General features: G+C 40.4%; 1 protein-coding gene across 1 annotated transcript in view; it reads left to right on the forward strand.

The window, feature by feature from the left end:
* Window positions 1-978: 978 nt before the first annotated feature.
* DCC (DCC netrin 1 receptor) overlaps window positions 979-16,177 on the forward strand; it is an 877,980-nt gene continuing 862,781 nt past the window's right edge. Inside the window, exon 1 of the mRNA XM_070361809.1 lies at window positions 979-1,048. Coding sequence (XP_070217910.1) covers window positions 979-1,048 — 70 coding nt within the window. The remainder of the gene's footprint in view (window positions 1,049-16,177) is intronic.

Genomic DNA, 16,177 nt, shown 5'->3' on the forward strand with positions numbered 1-16,177 from the left:
GCACACACACACACACACACACACACAGAGTTCTGCCAAACTTGTTATAAAAGCATCATTCCTTTGCCACTGCAACTCAACTCTTCTCTGCTTCCCAGAAGTAACCACATTTGAATTCCTCCAGCTGATTTTTATGAAACTTTCTCCACGTCTCCAAGTAATATACATACATTATGTCTTTTTGATTTTTCCATCTTGAGCATTATCTACTGACTTCCTCCTGTGACAAGTATAGAGTTGATTTTCTTTCATACCCCTTCACCTCTACCCTCTTTATACCGTATTCTCATCCTCACGCTCCCAGTACAATCATACCTTACTTTGGTTTGGATGGATGGTCAGTGTCTACAGGATTGAAGCAGATTATACTGTGCTTCCTTTTGTTTTTCAGTGTAATTTTCCCCCTGGAGTTAATCGTTCTCTTTTGTATGATTTTTTTTCCCCTTACTTTTAATGTATCCATCTCTTCATTATTAGCCTCAAACGCCTCCCAGTCATTCCGACACATCTGTGGATTGTCTCTTCCTGAGGCGCTTGCTCCCACAGGCTCCTGACCTACTCCAATCAGAAAAGACTGACTGCCCGCCAGTGGGCACCACTCTGACCCTGTGTCTCCCTTCACGACTCTGGGAAGCTCCTCCTCTTCCCATCTGTATGACAGCACTGACGTCCTGCGGCTCATGTCTTTTTAGAAATATTTGTTAATTTGGCCGCACCGGGCGTTAGTTGCAGCATGCAGGATCTTTAGCTGTAGTGTGTGAACTCTTAGCTGTGGCATGTGGGATCCAGTTTCCTGACCAGGGATTGAACCCGGGTCCCATGTGTTGCAAATGTGGAGTCTTAGCCACTGGACCACCAGGGAAGTCCCCCTGTCTTCTTTATTCTTTCCTTTTGGTGGATTCTAACTCTCAGTAGCTTCCTGAGAAAGGATTTGAGGGTGGTGCAGGAGGGAGGCATTAAAGCTTTGTGTGTCGGAAAATGGCTTTATGCTACCCGCTCAAGTTATTAGTAGGTAAACTCAGTATCGAATTCCGATCACAGTTTGCAGGTATGACTCTGCTGTCTTACAGCTTCCACATCTGCTTCTGAAAAACCTGATGCATTCTGATAACTGATCCTATTAGTTTCTCTGTCTCCTGGTCTCGTTATCTCTTTTTGGAAATGTACAGGATGTTCTCCTTGTCTGCAGTGACCTACTACAGTCTCATGATCGATAGCCCTTGTTATGGATATCTGTCATACCGTGGGTATTAGACCTATTTAATCTGGTTTTGTGTGTCCTTCTGTTCTGGAAGATTTTCTTGAATTAATTTTTCAATGCTGCTGCTGCTGCTGCTAAGTCGTCTCAGTCGTGTCCGACTCTGTGCGACCCCGTAGACGGCAGCCCACCAGGCTCCCCCATCCCTGGGATTCAATAATGTCTTCCATTATCTTTATAAAATGTTCTAGGAATCCTTTTGTTTCCCCCCAGTTTGGAGCTCTAGAATTGATCTACTAATTTTGTTGCCATCTCATATTTTACATATATTTGTCTTTTTGCTCTAGTTTCTAGAGCAAAAATAAATAAATAAATAAATTCAAATGGAATATTTCTATAGTCAATAAATAATTGTTTGAAGAATTCAAAACGTAGCCATTGTGAATTAGACACAGAATTCAGCACAAATAAAAATCAGATGATCTACTGGTGATTATATGGTTATGCGTAGCACAAAGTCTGTTGTTACCATAAGTGGATAATTATTGTGGGTCAGAGAATAGGTAAAACTAAGGAATTATAGAACCTCAAGGGTAGGCTGGGACAGAAAGGAGAAAGGCCTAGAAAGGAGTGGTGTGGCTTTAGCGGTCCTTCAAACCAAATCACCATCCCAGGAAGGATGGGAAGACCGTATTTAAAGCAGTCTGAGTTCTGGACAGTGAAACCGAGCCCTGAGAAGTCCCTACAACTTGAATTCTTGAGTTCAGAAAAATCACTTGATTCTTGAAGCCCAAATCACAGAGACAAGACAAATTCTAGAAGTGAGAACATGAGTGGTCCTAAGCTTCACCCTTAGGCACCCTAATTTCCTACTTTACGTCAACATGGCTAATTCCAGACCCACCAGCTTATGGGCCTGAGTCCTTTAAGCTGCGTGGTCAGCACTGTCTCAGCCCTGGGGATGGTGGCTTCTATGAGCTGAAAATCTTCAGAGTCACAGCTGTGAAGAGTGGGCTGGGAAGAGGCAAAGAGAGATGATGATGAATGTTTCAGACCGCTAGTGACTACCCATCACTTGCACCCCCAAATACTAGGTTTTCCTCTTATACCCAATTTGTAATCTGATCTCAATGCCAGTTTTAGTTCACCTGAACTTAGAGGTGTTTTTGTTTTTTCCATTATTTCACAAATTTTGCCTAAATTTCCTATGGAAGACTTAGAATTCTTCCTCTCTCCTCACCTTGAAATTGTAACTTAAATTCCTCTAGAATTCTTCTTAAGATTTACCAAGAGAATAACGTGATTAGGGCATCCTATTTACTTTCTGTTCTTCAGCAGTCATTTCTCTGCTTATTAAACCTGGTCTTTTCTTTGTTCATAGTAGCCTAAAGTCTTTTTGAAGTAGAGGCTGTTTTCTTATCGTCACTCAAAGCTGCTACATACAGGGTCGGGATAGGTAGACCAGCACGGTGAGCACCCCTAACTCCATCTGACCGTCTCTATAAAGTTTTTCTCCTCGGGTGGAATCTCAGCTTTCTTTCAGTTTTACCTGCTATGAAAGGCTGATCTCAGGAAACAATCAGAATATAAACCTAAATAGAGCTGTTGCCTCTTCCAAGAATGTTTGCTGTTGAAACCCCACCTTGCTGGTCAGTGAAAGTCTTTGTCAGTAAAGAAAGAAATGGCAAAGTACAAACTAAGAGGAGGTTTCTGGTTGCTAAGGATCCTCTCCATTCTCTTTCAAAACATTCGCTGTAGACAACTGCCCATCAGGCCTCATCAATAGCCGTCCCTTGTGTAGTCTGTAATTGATTACCCAAGAACACCTGCCCGTGGGTGGCCACACTTCCCCTGAGGCTCATGTACCTTTTGCAGGAGGAAACAAACCCTAGACTCATGGACAGAGCTCCTGATGAAGCAAGGCTCAGAAAAGCAGTCCATGCCATGATATGAGCAAAGCTGGCCTCCTCGGTAATCAATACACACCTCATTCCCCCGTGTGCACAGCACTGCCTCTCAAAGTCTCAACTCTGTCTTTGGAAGTAGCCATGATCAATCATTAAATCCATTTCTAGCCTTTCTCCTCCCCCTAGAGAATGGGAGGTAGGGCTGAAAATTCCAAGCTTCTAATTTGGGCTCCAAAATCACTGCAGATGGTGATTGCAGCCATGAAATTAAAAGATGCTTACTCCTTGGAAGGAAGGTTATGACCAACCTAGATAGCATATTAAAATCAGAGACATTACTTTGCCAACAAAGGTCTGTCTAGTCAAGGCTATGGTTTTTCCAGTAGTCAGGTATGGATGTGAGAGTTGGACTGTGAAGAAAGCTGAGTGCTGAAGAATTGATACTTTTGAACTGTGGTGTTGGAGAAGACTCTTGAGAGTCCCTTGGACAGCAAGGAAATCCAACCAGTCCATCCTAAAGGAGATCAGTCCTGGGTGTTCATTGGAGGGACTGATGCTGAAGCTGAAACTCCAATACTTTGGCCACCTCATGCGAAGAGTTGACTCATTGGAAAAGACCCTGATGCTAGGAGGGATTAGGGGCAGGAGGACAAGGGGACGACAGAGGATGAGATGGTTGCATGGCATCACTGACTTGATGGACATGAGTTTAGGTAAACTCCGGGAATTGGTGATGGACAGGGAGGCCTGGTGTGCTGCGATTCATGGGGTCGCAAAGAGTCGGACACGACTGAGTGACTGAACTGAACTGAATTATGGCTAACCTTTTCCGGTGACCACCCCGCATTGAGGAGCCCACCAAGAGTCACTTCCTTAGAATAAAAGGCACTGCTTTCACCCAGGAAATTGCCAAGGTTTTAGGGGCTCTGTGTCAGGAACCAGGATCAGAGATTCAATATTATCACTACAGATGCTCCTAGTGTTCTTATCAGTTAAGAAATTACAAGGGTTCAGAAGCTCTGTGCCAGGAATAGGGCCAGAGACCAATATATATTGTTCCTATTATCTCATAGTGGGAGAGGATGGTTTTATTTTACTAAGAATATGGACTGAATGTGTCAAATGACATAGATGATTTGAATTTAGATAACAAGAGACTGGATAGGGCAACAGAGCAAGGAAATGTGAACTGGAAATGAAATGGATACCATTTCCTCAGCTTTAAACCTCCCTTTCCTCAGAAGCGATCAGTCCTCACATGTCTCACCATTGTCTGGATCAAATGTTCTTGGCTGAGTTTCCATTTCTAAACAATCTTATAATAGCACTTTTATGCTTTCTGAATCTTTTCATACACATTATCTCATTTCATCGAGTGGAACAGGTTGAGCTTCTAATATCATTCCCATTTCAAAGATGAGTAAATGGAATGACAGAGAAGTAATGCGACTTGCTCAAGGTCACGGTGAGAGTGAGTCATCAAATTTTGACCAATGTTGATCACAATCCATGTTGAACACTTACTACAAGTCTACGCTAAACAATTTTTTGGAAAAATTCCCAACCACTTTAGAAGATGGGGAGTGGTCTTTAGAATTGAATTATAGAAGAGAAAATAAAAAGTGACTTGCGGATGTCACGTAACTGCTAGTGGTAGAGATTGTGTTTTCATGCTTGTCTTCAGAGTCTGTGACCTTAGCCACTATTGAGTTTGTCTCTGTAACCTAACACATTCTCCTTCTTCTGATATCCAGTGATTCTTGCTTATTATGGTCACTTCTATATTGAATCCCATCTCTCTCCACTACAATTCCCTCATTTTAGACAGCTTCACTGTGTGTAGCATCATCTCATCCCTTCTCTGCTGATCCCTATATATCACTTATTTCATATTTATTCTTTCATATACCTCACTTCTCTAGCCTCCCAACATCCCGGATTCTGAAGTATTATTTGTATGTATCTCTCCTTTCTCTAATTTTTCTGGAAGTATAATCAGTTTCATTGGTTTTATGTTACATTTTAATTTTTTGCAATGAAATTCAAGTTTCCATCCTCCAAATGTAATCCTTTTTAAAAGTTGTTTTTTAGTTAATTTTTATTGGAATATATTGCTTTAAAATGCTGTGTTCATTTCTACTCTACTGTAAACTGAATCAGCTGCACATACACATGTAACCCCTCTCTTTTGGACTTTCTTCCCCTTTAGGTCTCCACATTCCGTTAAGTAGAGTGCCCTGTGTGTGCATCAGGTTCTCATTAGTTATCTATTGATAGATATATTATTACTATAGTATTAATAGTGTGTATGTGTTGATTCCAATCTCCCAATTTCTCCCCAACCCCTTCCCTTGACATTGGGCCAAATGTAATACTTTGATCAAAAGCAAAGTCTCCAGAGTCAGGAAGACTCAAGCTCCACTGCTGACTCTTTCCCTTACTGGCTGAATGACAGTGGTCAAGTCTTGCAACCTTTCTGAACCACGGTCCACTCATCTATAAAATGGAGATAATGGTAGTGGCTAAATTATAGGTTGAATGCAGGGAGTATTCTAGGTAATAAATAATAGGTATAGTAGCATAGTAGTGCATAGTAGCAGATTAAAAATGATGCAATGATGGGAGCTGATATAAGTGTTACCATCATTATTAATCATAATTATGGAAAGAAAGCTATGAACTTTGGGAAACACTCCACACCTGATATTTCTCTTGCTTAATAAATAAAACCCTGGTGTCTTTTAAGAGTCTAATAAATAGAACTCTCTCCCATATAATTCAAGATAAAAAGTGTATTCATATATTTTGATAGACACCATCTCTTAGATATGATATTGGAGGTAATAGATGTGTTGTTGCAGCAACACCAGATTCCAGGAAAAAGCACTGAGAAATGACAATCCACAGTGACAAGTTCTGTAAATTAAAAATTACTTTTCTTTATCTTGAGATATCTTCTAGCCTTTTACTGTTATTGGATTGTGAAAATAGTGTCATTCTTTTGAAAATAACTGTAGCTGACCAACAGTTTTTAATATGGTCAACAGGAGCATCTCTTACTTGTCTGTAGCTGCCCTGGGCTCATAAATGATTGGGATAAAGACTTAGAAATGGGATGGCCAGTTCCAAGATGTAGCCAGCAGTGTAATGAATAACAGAGTTGCAGGATCCTGCCACTCTGATTGCCTTCTTCTTCCTATTTGCTTTGTTCATCTCTGAGGAGAAAATGGACCACATTTCACCTAAGACCACCTAATCCTGCTGTTGGACATTAAACGCTGATTTTAAACATGAAAACTGCTCAGCTTGTGGGTTTATGACCCACAGATTCTTTTATTTATCTATTTTTAGGTTTTAATTTCTTTATGTTGAAATGGCCAAATCCACTAAATTGAAAGAAGATGAGATCTGGAAGCTGTGACTTTCCATGAAGTGTATCCAAAGACAGCTGGTCGGGAGAGGATAATGGGGGGATTTTGCTGCTCATGCTGGCTGGAAGGGCAGGGCTGAAGTGTGCACACTGGTTATTGAACGCTTTACGATTTGGTTGTATTTGGATTATGGTTTTTAAAATATCTGTGGGTTTTGAAAACCCCAAACAATGTATCAATAACCCATGGCCCATCAATTTTATTGTGGCTTTCATTTTATAGAGAAAGAGTGGTTTTGCATTTGCAATGAATTAGCTGTTTATCTTCCCAACAGTCTCATTTCATTATAGTGATGCAGTTTATTCACCTAATGGTAAACATTTTTTTTTCCCTAAAGCCTGGTCAGAATTTGGCTCAGGCTAGAAGGATTTTATTTTGAGAGTGTTCGGTGTGTTGCTGTAAAACAATCTAGTTTTTGTGTTGACAAAGATGAGGTTCCTGGGATCTAAGTGCCTTTCCTATGGAATTATGATTATGTGCCCTGCCTCTCTCTCCTTCTTTGTTAATTAATAAAATAGAAAGTAACTGTGAAGTGGTCATAAGCTATTGAAAAAAAATTCAGTAGCTATTACTGATATTCATTATTTGGTATCTGTAGCCTTCAAAATAATGTTCTTTGTCTTACCAGAAGCACCTAAATGTAGTGACACTTAGATGATATTTCACCAAGTGTGCAGGCTAAAGATTTCTCTGTATTGTTTCTTTGCATATGTGTTCTGTTTCTCAATGCCAGGTGGTTTCCCTTTCTTTTCCCAAGATTGTTATATGGGAAAATATAAGGATCATTGCATCTTGCTGCATCTTCTAGGAGTGTTGAGAGGCAACAGAAAGAGACAGGTGCAAGCTATATGAAAGATGATTTCCTCAACTCTTTGTTGAGATAAATGCATTGTAAATGGGAACATACTGTGGTATATTGGCAGGCAGGTCATTCGAGTCTCTGGATGTTGAGAATTACAGTGTCGTGTCTGTGTCATGCCATTTTACTTTGCACTCATGTGAGCAGTTGCAGGAATGCACAAGCTAACATATCCGTTCTGAAAGAGCCGAAATGAAGGCCTACGGATGGATGAGCTTCAATAGCCAATAGTTGACAGGGTTGGGAGTCCTGAAGGATGATTTCATTGACTTGTTGCATCTCTCATGCAAACGAGGATGTGGCAGTTTTCAAAAGGGCAGATTGGTGTCTAGAATCTCCAGGGATCTATGTGAATAGTGTGTATTTGGAGAAGCGATTACAAATAGTAATGGGCTCAGAGAATCACAAACCAGAAAGCACATGCTCCGAGACCTCACACCCATAGGATCAAATTCAGGGAAAATTGGATTTTTAATAACTGTATGTATGCATGTATGTATCTATTTACTTTTTCTAAATCTGGTTTCTACCTTGAATAAAACTACTATAGTAGGAAAGAGAAAGTGTTAGCACAGTAGGCAGTATCTAGGACTTGATTCAGTAATCTGTTATGCTGTTATTTGCCTGTTTGTTCTCTTAGTTGGTGGTCATGCTCAAGTCTTTAAGGGAGCGAAGCCCTAACTGATTATCTCTGGCATTATCACTCCCTTGATGTTTCTCTTTGCACACCCAGGAATAGGAACCATACCCACCTTTGCCGAGTTACATATTCAGGTTTACCCACTCCAGTACTCTTGCCTGGAGCACCCCATGGACAGAGGAGCCTGGCTGGCTGTAGTCCTTAGGGTCACACAGAGTCGGACACGACCGAAGCAACTTAGCATGCACATATGCACGCATGCCATTTTTTCTTCTTTGGGGAGTACAGTTTTGGACTGTGCTAAAGGTAGACACATTACTACTCTCGTAGTTGCGTGTTGACTGATGTTTGAGAGATCCGTGGATGGTCCTGGCTTAAGGGCTAATCCGCGGCCATCAGTTCTTTCAGTGGTAGAACCACAGAATGTTCAACCTGGCGTGGACTAGGAAATCACTTTGTCCAAGCTCTTCCCTTTGCAAAGGAAGAAAGTGATGTAAAAAAAAAAAAAAAAATATATATATATATATATATATACACACACACAAGAAAAAATAAAAAGAAGAGGATTCATTGCCTAAGGCCATGATGTCAGGGTGGGATTATCAGGAATAGAATTTAGGTTTCTTCACTTTCAGTGTTTTATAAATGCCTCAAAATATTGACTTTAAAATGGAGTAAAGTCTACTTATTTCAAAGAAGATTTAATAACAGTATAGTTTTTACATAAGCAAATAAGTTTCTATAATCTTTACTGAACTTTTTTTTTTTTTTAATGAATATTGCATGTAGTTCTTGAACAGAAAGGCATAGGGTAGTGGTTTTTAACTGGAGATGAGTTTGCCCTTCCCCATGGCATTAGTAAGGCCTGAAGACATTTCTGATTGTCATGACTAAAGGGGAGAGGAAAGGGCTGCTGCTGCTGCTGCTAAGTCGCTTCAGTCGTGTCCGACTCTGTGCGACCCCACAGACGGCAGCCCACTAGGCTCCTCTGTCCCTGGGATTCTCCAGGCTAGAATACTGGAGTGGGTTGCCATTTCCTTCTCCAATGAGGAAAGGGCAGTGGCCTCTAAAGAGACCAGATGGGCTGCTAAACTTTCTACAATACACCCGTCAGCTCCCTTGACAAAAAAGTATCCAGTCATCCAGCTCACAATGTCAGTAGTTCCGACACTGAGAAACCGTGTGGAGGTGCAGCCTTTGGGGAATGCCACAGCACCCTTTGCTTACCTCTTTTTCTTTTTACTTATTAATCTTCCACGGTTCTAAGAAAAAAACCCAGCAGGAACAGGGCTTCTACAGACCCAAATACATGTATGCTACCATGATTGATATTTACAAAAAACTCTTCACACGTATGTAAAATACTGGAAATGTTTGTGAATGCTGTGTTCCAAACCCAGTACCCTTGTGTAAGAATTTTTACATAATTAAACACTCTCACTGCTCAGCAACAATCACCCAGAACACACGCTGGCCATAAGCACGAAGGATAGCCTTGGTGGAATTCAGACCGTCTAAAGCAGATGAACACGTGTGTGTGGGGAGAGACCAGGAAGACCAAGAACAGTCTAGAAGGGTTAGGAAATGGCTGTGTGAGAGGCTTTGGAAGACACCTTCGCTTGTTCAGACAAACTCTCACACTTTCTCGAGGGAAATCAGATAATATAACGAGTCTTCACAGCCCAGGAATCAGGCATTTTTAGACCTCATTGGTTTTCTAGAGCAGTCTGCTTAATCTTTATCCCCTGTTGCAAACAAACCAGTAGACGGGCAATACCGCCCAACAAAAGAATAAAATTTGTCCATCTATCATTAAGATAATTGTTATTGATTAGTCTCCTTGTAATTTTCTGCTTTTTGTTTTCAGAAGTTGGTTATAAATCACACCCACAACAGGCACTGAGCCTGTGTTTGTGTCTATTATGTGGTCCTGATAAGGCTGGGCAGCGTTTTTCGCCTTCCTGATGGAAGTTATTGAGATTGATTGAAGCGCTTTGCTGGTTCTATCCTAGACACTATGTAATTAATGTTTCATTATGTTAATACATGCAAATGTAAGAGTGTGTGTTTGATTGGGAGGTGAGAGAACAAAACAGGATTAAAGAGTTCACGCCAAAGTACAAATTAATTTATTGCATTGCTAACTGCCCTCTGAGGAATGAGGGAGTAGGCTTCAAAATGAAAGAAAAAAATGCAAATAAAGAAAGAGCTGTTGCATGTCTATGTCATTGAGAGGTAGTTCCCTTGACAATGATAAAAAGGATATTCAGTCATGTGACAGAGTTCTTACCTACGCTGTGGTTTTCAGCAGTTTACATCTCCCTCTCTAGTTAAAGGGTTTAGGATGAGAAAAGTCACAGATTATTTTTTCTTTACATATGCAAGCATTTATACCTATACAGAATGTGCGAGGATCATACTGAAATATGAAACTTCATGCAGCATAAAGATCTTTCATTCGTAGTTAGTGGTTGATCTTATGGCATTATTTGAGTTGTAGAAGGGGTTTTAATCCCAAGTCAACCATCCACAGTCTGTCCCAATGGTTTGCGTACTACTGGGTGTCTCTTCTTAGTCTTCATGCCGATAATTTTGATTGTTTCCTACTATGTCAACATATTTGTGTTTTGTCATTGACTTATCTATTTCCCTACTATAAGACAGTTAGTATAGCTTTTAATATAGCTGAATTTGCTATCATATCAAACACTGCAATGAGGGTTTGTTTTTGTGTGTGTGTGTGTATACAGTAACTCCATTGAATTATTTTCTTGAGGTAGCTTCTTGGGAGAGAATTTACTATAACCTAATTTTTTTTTTTAATGGGCTCCCCTGACAGCTCAGTGGTAAAGAATCTGCCTGCAGTGCAGGAGACCTGGGTTCAATCCCTGGGTTGGGAAGATCCCCTGGAGAAAAAAATGGCAACCCATTCCAGTATTCTTGCCTAGAAAATCCCATAGACAGAGGAATCTGGCAAGCTACAGTCCATAGGGTCAGTGGTAAAGAATCTGTCCGCCAATGCAGGAGATGAGGGTTTGATCCCTGGGTTGGGAAGATCCCCTGGAGAAGACAATGGCAACACAGTCCTCTCTTCTTGCTATTCTTGCCTGGTAAATCCTGTGGACAGAAGAGACTGGTGGGCTATAGTCTGTGGGGTCACAAAGAGTCTGACATGATTTAGGGACTGAACAAATGAATGGAATATTTTTATGGTCTTAGATATACATTGCTTTCTTTAGAAACATTCCCATTCCCGATATCTAGCATAGAGACTTACAGTTACTGAATTTAACTCAGCCTGGACTTTACTAGGGCTTCCACAGTGACACTAGTGGTAAAGTATCTGCCTGCCAACACAGGAGACCTAAGAGACATGGGTTAGATCCCTGTGTTAGGAATATGCCCTGCAGGAGGAAATGGCAACCCACTCCAGTATTCTTGCCTGGAGAATCCCATGGACAGAGGAGCCTGGTGCGCTATAGTCCATAGGGTCACAAAGAGCTGGACACGACTGAAGTGACTTACTAAAGTGAGATGATTTTAAGGTTGCCAAATTAAGTTATTTCAGTCAATGATACCTTAAGGTGGGTAAAAATTATTGAATCTTCCTCTCCACTAGGTAATACTGTTTTGAATAAGTTTTTAAAATGGGAAGCTGCAAAAAGAAGGTTCTAGAAAGTAAGATGCAGTCAGGAAGGGTAGGGCTGAGGGCATTTTGAGAAGAGAACCCTAATGCCAGTAGGAAAGCACTGGATATCAAGGAGGTGGAGGATGGGGAAGGACTTTGAAAGAGAATTTTAGAAAATACTAGGCAAACATGATTGTTTCCTATCCAAGTGTATTAACTGGAGGTGCTGAAAAGGCATCATTGTCATATATTCTAAACTACTAGTGTGATGCATACTTCTGCTTATTTATTTAATTTGCTGCTTTCTTGGACTTTGTTGTTGTTGTTTTGCTTTCATTTCTGCTGACCACTTGGGAGGAAGGGGCAAGGTGGGCATCTGTGGCCCCACCCATCTTCTTCCCACTGTCTGTGGCTGTTTTCCAGCTACAGTGGTAGAGTTGAATAGTTTGCTCCTCATGCCAAAAACGTTCACTGTCTGGCCCTTGACAGAAAACAAAACAAACATATAGACTCCTGATACAAAAAAAAAAAAAAATGTGAAATAGAGTTTGGAGTCAAAAATATCACTTCAAATGCAAACTCACCCATTGGGCAAATTTTAATTTGTTACAGACTTTAGCCTCAGTTTTTTTTTTCTCCTTTAAATCAACATCATAATAATTTCACCAACTGCTTGAAAATGAAATCATGTAATAGGTTGAAGTATCAATCCCCTTGTTCTTTCCTCCTATAAAGGCAGAACTTCAAAACTATAATTAGTGTTTATATCATCTAATAATTATTTGTGCACTGTCCCAATGTGGTCAAATGAAGATCCATTAGTACTATGTAAATTTCAAAAAAAAAAAAAAAAAAAATATATATATATATATATGTATCTGGATGAATTAATGCAACCAAAAATACCAACTTGATCTTCTGTAATTTCCCCGTGCTTTTAGCTGTGGCCATGCTAAACTGTTAGTTGCTGATGTCAGCACCAACTGGAAAGGTTTCCTGAACATATTTATCTGTGTCAAAGCACTGAACCCACCACTATTAAGCAAAAGGGCATAGAGTTGTGAGTCATTGAATGTGATGGAGCAAGGTTCTCGCCTATGATCCCAGCTCTCATGCGTCATTCTGCCGTTATTCTTCATGGTCAAAGCCAGTGGAGTTAATAGTGTCTAAGTGGTTGCAGTCCTTTCTACCATGATTCACATGTCATTTTTCACAGTCATTTTGCAGACTGACAGGGAAGTGGGATAGCTTTTGTTTCACAGTCCCCTTCACAAAGACCCATTGCATTTTTAATCACTGGGTTTCAATTTATTTACAGCTATAGGCCAGTGTGATGAACCCCTAGTCATGTCTTTCCAGTTATGACCAGGAAGTATTCCAATAAACATTGGCCTTTTATCCCTACCAGAGACATTTCCATTAAAGAGTAACCAGCATTTAGATGCTAATGATTGAATGAAGCAATCATTCTCTTTACATCCAAATTTAAAAATCCAGAAGTGTGACAGTATATCATGCACTGCAGAAATAGAAATGTATATACTATATTTCAATAAAATTAATTCTGAATGCTTCCAGTGCCTGACACGACTTCTCACTATCAGATAAAAATAAACAGTTTCCAAAAAAGAGTACAAGTGTGAACATCTGTGTCATCTTTAAAACAGTGATAGATTGGAGACCACGCATCCCAGGTTGCTTTCAACGATTCTAGTTTATAAGTGTGGTCCTGACATAAACTGAGTTCCCTTTCAGTCTCAAAAGTATCAGATTTATGTTAAAAACATGTGATTATCCTAGTGATCACACCAATAATTTAGCTTGAAACTAGCCAAGAGCAAAATGTACATTACCATCATCAGCCTGTCCTTGTATTGCATACATTTTTGTTAAAGTTTACTTTTTTTAGACACTGATGGTGAAAACAATTGACATTCTGATGTTCAATATCCAGCCCACCTAAAGCTACTTTTGAAACCTTCGCCAACTGTGTTACTAACTTTCTATCTTGGGGATGCTATCCAAGTAGCCTTCCATGAAAGCCTTTGACCTGCAGTCTGGATGTGAGCTTCTTCAGGTCCTCAGTTCAGTTCAGTTCAGTTCAGTTGCTCAGTCATGTCCGACTCTTTGTGACCCCATGAATTGCAGCACTCCAGGCCTCCCTGTCCATTACCAACTCCCGGAGTTCACTCAAACTCATGTCCATCGAATTGGTGATGCCATCCAGCCATCTCATCCTCTGTTGTCCCCTTCTCCTCCTGCCCCCAATCCCTCCCAGCATCAGAGTCTTTTCCAATGAGTCAACTCTTCGCATGGTCCTGCTGGCCCGTAAATGACAGGTTCCAGTTGAATCCTGCAGCCAGGGAACCAAACTGTAGACATCCTGGAAAGTGATTATTCAAGGAAGCTCAAAATGTTCCCTCTCTTTTCTTTATTCACCTTTGGCTCATTGAACATGTTGAAGATACACTCTTGCCCTGAGACTAATGCCACCCAACGCGTTTATTATTATCTAATACATCTTTATCACTGCTAAATGTAAACAGAGAAGAGGATTGAAACAAAGCTGTAGGCATGGTTCTTGATTTTGAGAGTTGTAGATCAGGTCTTAATATATGTGGTGGATCAACAGGTTTTCTGGGCTAATCAAAATTTAGGAGCTCTGGTATTTATAAATTCTGATCAAAGGCCTTGTTTCTTCATAGATCCATAAATCTTCATCCATTTATCCCCCTAGGGATAAATCTTGGTTTGGGGATTGAGGAACCACCCCAGGGAGAAAAGGTAGACAGAGGTTTTCCTCTTTGATATTGCTGCTCCATGCTTTCTCCCCCACCACCCTGTTCGTGCACAGGCACCCAGGTCTTCTGCTGGTGGATGTACACAGCTACTGCATTCCAGTGGGCTCTTCCCAAGCCATCCCAGAACCCTCTCCGGCCAATCCTCACTGTGTTAACCATACGCTCTTCCTTCTAGGGCTGACTGGGAGACAAATTTGTCTTCTGATAAGCCACTTTATGCTGAGTGATTCTGGGAATCATGGAATCATTGACTGACTGTCTTCCCAGGTTACCTGTTTACATGACCTTGAAGTTTCATTGCTCAAATCCTGCTTGATGGGTTTTCTGGAATTACAGTAGCCAAAGGGCAGCCTCCATCAAATATTTTGCTAATTCCATGTGTGTTTGCCTCTCTCACATCTGAGCTGGTTGACCCCACTTGGCTATGTAGTCTACTTTTTATACAGTGTAAGAAAAATAAAGGACAAGAATAATAAGAAAGATGACACAGAATGAGACCTAGACTAGAATTAAAGCAAATCTATGACCTCGTCTTCCTCTTCTGAGCTATGTGATCTTGGGGATCCTCTCTGAGTCTTTTTTTCCCTACCTGAAAAATAAAATTAACAGTTTCTCCCTGACCAACAGGATCACCTAAGGCTTCCCTGTAACCTCTAAGTAAGTTACTAGAAATATAGGGGGGGAAAATGGAAGAAAAGAACATGTTTGTTTGTAAACTGCAATGCCAGCCCTTGCTTAATGCAACCTTGACCCATGGTTGAAGGTGGTGAATAACCCCCAACCCCAACCCTCAGACCACCCTCTGTAAAGGATAGTAGACCGAACTGTAGGTAACTGACTTTAATCATTATCAGTTCTTTTCATGTTTGTGCTATTTATTCCCCTGGCTATGCAACAGCAGGGGCATATTTTCTGGCTGTTTTTTAAGAGGAGAGAAAAAGAATTGAAAAGGAGAGAGAGATTTTATTTATTTGATTACATTAAAATAGTAACTGCTTTGACTAATATGATTAGCATTTATACTAATTATAGTTCTTAAAATTACAGTCCCGGTATATATCATACAAATCAAAATGTTATACAATAAAGAGTAACCCCCTCTCTTTATGTTCTGGTGACATCTATTAAGTCCCCAGCTGCTCTGATCTTGAGGTAATAAGAGGTTTAAGGAGCTGAAGGCATTAGGTGAGAACCAGCAAGTGGGACAGAATAAGAAAGGAAGTAAGATTCATTTGTCTGGGATCTTGGGTTGTGGGGGAAGAAGTGTCTCCAGCTGATGAATATAAGGGAGCCTGCATTTGAGATGGGGGCCTGTGGACCACGTTCAGTAAACTCAGCACATTTTCTGCTCTCAGTTTTGCATTTCATCTGAGAATTGTGTATAAATTTACTTCTGAGTGTTTTATAGTAACACTTGGACCTCTCCGTGGAATTATAGTTTCTATCATTCAAGGAAATCTGCTGTTCATTATTTAGATAAATTTAAGGCATTTACTCTTTTGAAATCGAGATGCAGAAAATCATTGCTTTTATCCTTACTGATATTTTTAAAATTAGAGACAATCTAAGAGGAATTTATTAAAGATCGAATAAGCTAAGTATATGGAAAGCAACTGGATGAGGCAAACATGATAACCATTACACTACGGAAATGCCATTATGGAAAGCAAGTGGATAGAAGGTCGTGCAGGAATGGTAAAAAGTGGCTAAACA

Source organism: Bos mutus, chromosome 24 (assembly GCF_027580195.1).
Source record: "Bos mutus isolate GX-2022 chromosome 24, NWIPB_WYAK_1.1, whole genome shotgun sequence".
Classification (NCBI taxonomy): Eukaryota; Metazoa; Chordata; class Mammalia; order Artiodactyla; family Bovidae; genus Bos; species Bos mutus.